The 4,901-nt window shown below is 36.1% G+C and overlaps 1 protein-coding gene across 1 annotated transcript; it reads right to left on the bottom strand.

The window, feature by feature from the left end:
- Positions 1-1,283: 1,283 nt before the first annotated feature.
- LOC139890086 (F-box/FBD/LRR-repeat protein At1g13570-like) lies at positions 1,284-4,263 on the bottom strand. Its single transcript, XM_071872988.1, has 5 exons — positions 4,171-4,263; positions 2,563-3,351; positions 2,314-2,472; positions 2,191-2,229; positions 1,284-1,562 (listed from the first exon to the last, which is right to left on the bottom strand). The coding sequence occupies exons 2-5, from the start codon at positions 3,346-3,348 to the stop codon at positions 1,284-1,286; spliced, it is 1,263 nt and encodes a 420-aa protein (XP_071729089.1). The 5' UTR covers positions 3,349-3,351; positions 4,171-4,263.
- Between the last annotated feature and the right edge of the window lie 638 nt (positions 4,264-4,901).

The raw sequence follows: 4,901 nt of genomic DNA, 5'->3' as shown, positions 1-4,901 counted from the left end.
GTGTTCATTGCAGAGCAATGAGAATTCGATTATTGGTGAGAATTGAACTCAGCAAGCGGAGTATTAATTTTCATAGTACTAGATGCCCTATGTGATGTGTGATGATGGATTAGAGTCAGTTGAACATATTCTTTGGTCATGCAAATTAGTTAAAGATGTATGGATTCGGGTCTTCAATTGGTGGAAACTTGGCATGCCTAATCTCAACTTGGAAGACTTATTTCGAGGCAATGTATCACAACAAATTTCAAGCAAGGGCAAAATGATTTGGCAAGCACTTACTTGGATTAGTTGCTATCTATTTGAAAAAATAGGAATCTCAAAGTCTTCGAAAACAAAATCTGGACAGTGTCAATGGTGATTAGCGAAATACAAATCTTATCGTCCAATTGGATATCTCGAAGACTCAAGAACACGAGGCTGGATTGGCTTGTTTGGCTCTCTAGCCTAGATTCATTATTGTTCGATTGATGATTATGCTCATGTGAAGTATTTTACGACGGGGCCTGATTTGGAGTTTTCCTTCTCTTCACGTTCGAATAAAGCGATTCATTTTGCTATAATGGAAGGCAAGCTCATCAAGTTGATTTCAAAGGATCTGAAGGTCAATGCCTAAGTAGAGAAATTCAGAAAATGTATGAACAAGATGTTTGGTGGTGACGACTAATCGGGAACTTAGTGACGCAGGTTTAGTATTGGTTTAGTTTTCAAAATCTCGTTAGTTTGTCTTTTCGTGGTTGTTTGTTTATGTTTTGCTGTGCTTTGTGTGTTCGGTCTTTGTTTAGTTGGTAGTTCGGTCTTTGCAAACCAACTAATTTTAGAGTGACAACTCGTTGTGCGGTAACTGGATTTTAAGAATCTATGTTAGATGCATTTTGTGTTGTTCTATATTTAGAATTCAATTTTATGTCTAGGTTTTTAAGTACATATTTTAGACTATTTCATATTATTCTTTATATTTAGATTGGGTATAACTCAGCCATCGGGTTGGAAGGGAAGGGAAATAGAGTTTTTGTAGCCTTTTGTTCATGTATGAAACTTTATGAAGATGACATTATCATTTTTTATAAGTAGGTGTAACTTTGGTTCCTAGCCTAACTGTCGATACACATAAACTAGCTGCCAAGTACGTATTTAATATCGTAGCAAGAAAATGTCCTCCTTTTCGTACATATAATGCAATACGCTAAGCAGTCACAAAATCCATAACATAACATACTTAGATTTAGATAATTTCATAAATAAGTCACAATCACAAACACTTACTAGCGGGCACGACTGTACTAAGACCAGTAGATTTCTACTTCAGCTGTGGGCGAGGCTCGATAGAATTTTAACAACTTTGTAGCAACCATTAACTTTCCTTTGTCATCACTAAACACTTCATCTGACTTGGGATGAATATAAATTTTCTTTAAAGAGGGGGAACCTGCAAGTAATTTCTTTATCAGCAACATTTCATTCTCTGAACCTTGAAAAAAAGGCAACACTGCCTTCCGTAGTTGTGCCACCCCCAATTGGATGTCGTTTAACTCTGACGAAAAATTTGTTGGGGTGCAAACCTATCCCACATAGGAGGGAGACAAAAACAAATGTATGTATATAAGTCTAAGGGGAAGTCCCTTTAATACCAATTGGTTTTAGAAAAGGATGGACTCTTGGGCTTATATTGTAGGACATTGTGTTTGGACTATGCGATCTAACAAATGGTATCAGAGCTAGGCTATAACCCGATGTGGTGAACAACGCAGTGGTGGCGCACCCCTAAGCGCACGGTGCGACATGGCACACCCCTCAGTTTGCCAACGATAATGGAGCCATGGTGCCTTATATCGAAAGTCTTCCTTCCCAAGGCGTGGAAGTGTGGCGTGTCCCGATGGTGAAAGAAAAGTGAAAGAAAGAGATCGGCGGTATAAGAGGCGTGTCCCGGTAGTGAAAGAAAAGTGAAAGAAAAAGAGACCGGTGATATAAGATGGCGGGAGTATCGTTGAAGGGGAGGCTCGGTGATGTGGTCTTCGGTTTGAGGGGAGGATTGTTGGGGTGCAAACCTATCCCACATAGGAGGGAGATAAAAACAAATGTATGTATATAAGTCTAAGGGGAAGTCCCTCTAATACCAATTGGTTTTAGAAAAGGATGGATTCTTGAGCTTATATTGCAGGACATTGTGTTTGGACTATGCGATCTAACAAAATTTGCAGGTGGTGGGACAGCAGCATTGAGTTTAGCCTACCAAAATTGAATGGTAATAAGAATAAGATACACACCTATGAGGCTAATCGATGAGTATACGATACATATATGCTCACTTACTGATATCTCGAGGGTCTGCAGTTTGGGCGAATAGCAAATCAACTCAGAAGCTAACAATAACTCAATCTTACTACTAAAATCTATTTGGTGTAATATAAGAATCTCGAGGGAGGGAAAGGAGGTAGAGACCCGCTTTCTACCAACTAAGTTTCCTAAGAACTACAAGAAAATTCGTTAATTAGAAGGCATTGATGAAATTTATTTATTTAATGTAAATATGATTTTAAAGACACAACTAATTAGCCTTACCTGGCTGTTTTGGAAATCCAAATAGAGCAGTTGAAGATTTGGAAGACAACTCCCAAGGTCAACAATTAAACAACTTGTGATTGCTTTATGGTCAAGAAAACACAATGGCAAATATAACTGTTTGAGATTTTTAAGTTTGGTAATCTCAACTAGTTTAATTTTTCCTACACGATCACGACGGCCGAATTTTAGAATCTCAAGTAAAGGGCTTTGAATGAGAATTTTTCCAAGACTTGCATTTTCAAATGCTACCCTATGCAGTTCCAAGCACAAAAGATTTGGTAAACCACAAAAAGTGGGTGGGATGCGGAGAGAACAGTTACGAAGCGTCAAATTTTCCAACTCCGCGCAAGAGAAAATATGGATAGACAAATTGAGAGGTGTTCCATGCCTATTTTTAAGAGTTAACTCTTTCACTCTTTTTCTTGACAAAAACATGATCCAACTATTTATATCTTCAACATCGAATACCTTGTCTGGTATATACAATACAAATCTTGTTATGGGACCTTTAAGATGAAGAAGAAGTCTACTTATTATATTCTTCACCTTGTACCAATTCTCAAATCCTAGTCCCACCAAATACTCGTAGAACATCTTGTCAAACACGATGTGAGTGAGCATAGTCCATTTAAACCTCCACTTTCTAGATAAGATAGCAGTCCTCACAGCATGTTGAATGGGCAAACGATCAAGAATATTAGTAACCACGTTATCTGGCATGCTGTTAATAACATCCTCCAACACAACTTTGGATGTTTTACGTGTCCCACGAGCCAATTCCATATTCTAAACATAAGAGAATTAGTTACATATAACCATAACCATTACATATAGAATTAAACATCCTTCTATTGTACAAACTAATTAGTATTATAGGGGGTTAAAAATGAAACATAAGTCTTATAACCTCTTAATCGGGGGAATCAAACATGATTTTTAGAGGTTATTTAGGGGTGTTTGGGTTAGCTTTTTAGATAACTTTTTAGCTTACTGTATATAGATGATGTATACAGATAAGGCAAAAAGTAATATTTGATCGTCAAACACTTTTGAACTTTTTAGCTTATTGATGATAGAAAAGCACATTTTGTAATGTTAAAATAGTTGGGGCCAACTGCTGAGGGCTTTTTAAGGTCATAAGCTAATAAACTAAAAACCATAAGCCATGCTTGATAAGGTAGGCCAAACATACCCCAAGTTTAAAATTACAAACAAATACTGGTATATAAATTTTCGAAATAAGTAAATATAATCATCAAAAATTCTCAATTATGGACCAAAATGATTTCGAAATAAGTAATACTATATTCACAATATGAAATACGCCCAAACCACGGATCACTGATCCCACCTATAAGTTACGAAAGAAAAACAAATACAGATGTCCCAAACCCTAGCTTCATTGAGCTAACAAACCAGCATCAAGTTTAACAAAAGGAAAAAATGAAAAAGAAAACACTATATAATTATAATTACAATTGCAATTGCAATTGCAATAACATTAAACCAGTAAAAAGAACATTAACATTGGCACTATCAACGAAATATTTGTGCCATATAGTTCCCAAAAAATTAGCATAAGAAAAACAGCATATCACAACTCACATTCGTTTAAACAAACCGTAAGCTTGAATGCTTGATGATAGCTGTAGTATTCTTCGAATGAGAGATTTGAAGTTGGGGGCAACTCCGTTTTAGATAACGTACGTGCTGTATCTCACAGATTTCTTTTAGACTCCAAAATCTATTTATAGTGGTTTTTTACCTTGCACGGGCCTAAAAATTGGGCCCAGCAGAATTTTATTATTTTTCTTAACTTTTTAGCGAAGAAACTTAACTTTATAAAAACGAAAGGTGCTTCATCAAAGAAAATGAAAGACCTAATACGATACAATGAAACCAGATACAAACACACACAACCAAACGAACGAAATTGACTTGTGCCCATCTCAAGAGGGATTGGGATAAAGTTTTTGATGTTTGAGACAGTGTTTGCAGGGTGGAATCTGTTGGAAATTTAGTGTAATTGAGGGATTTAATCTACACTTGTAAATGGGTTAGGAGGTACGGAGTGTACACCCATTAAGTGATAGATTACCCGGACCCGAAACTAGTTTTCCATTATCACAAATTTGAGTGATTACGGAAGTATTATTCCTGCACTAGGTGAAACATCTCCATCGTGGAAATAAAACAAACAACTTTATGAAAAGGATTTAATCGATTTCCTTGATTTGGTTTTTTGGAAATAAAACAAACAACTTTATGAAAAGGATTTAATCGATTTTTTTGATTTGGTTGTTGGAAATAAAACAAACAACTTTATGAAAAGGATT

Source organism: Rutidosis leptorrhynchoides, chromosome 2 (assembly GCF_046630445.1).
Source record: "Rutidosis leptorrhynchoides isolate AG116_Rl617_1_P2 chromosome 2, CSIRO_AGI_Rlap_v1, whole genome shotgun sequence".
NCBI classification, from domain to species: domain Eukaryota; kingdom Viridiplantae; phylum Streptophyta; class Magnoliopsida; order Asterales; family Asteraceae; genus Rutidosis; species Rutidosis leptorrhynchoides.
Note: the sequence above shows the minus strand (reverse complement) of the source record. Positions and strands in the feature narration are given on the sequence as shown.

Bases quoted from the DNA above. Each gene is read 5' to 3' on its own strand.
- LOC139890086 (XM_071872988.1), bottom strand. From the start codon at position 3,348: ATGGAATTGGCTCGTGGGACACGTAAAACATCCAAAGTTGTGTTGGAG. The intron at 2,473-2,562 runs GTAAGGCTAATT...ATTTTCTTGTAG, and splicing joins TGGATTTCCAAAACAGCCAG to TTCTTAGGAAACTTAGTTGG. The intron at 1,563-2,190 runs GTTAGATCGCAT...TATGTGGGATAG, and splicing joins TCCCACCACCTGCAAATTTT to GTTTGCACCCCAACAAATTT.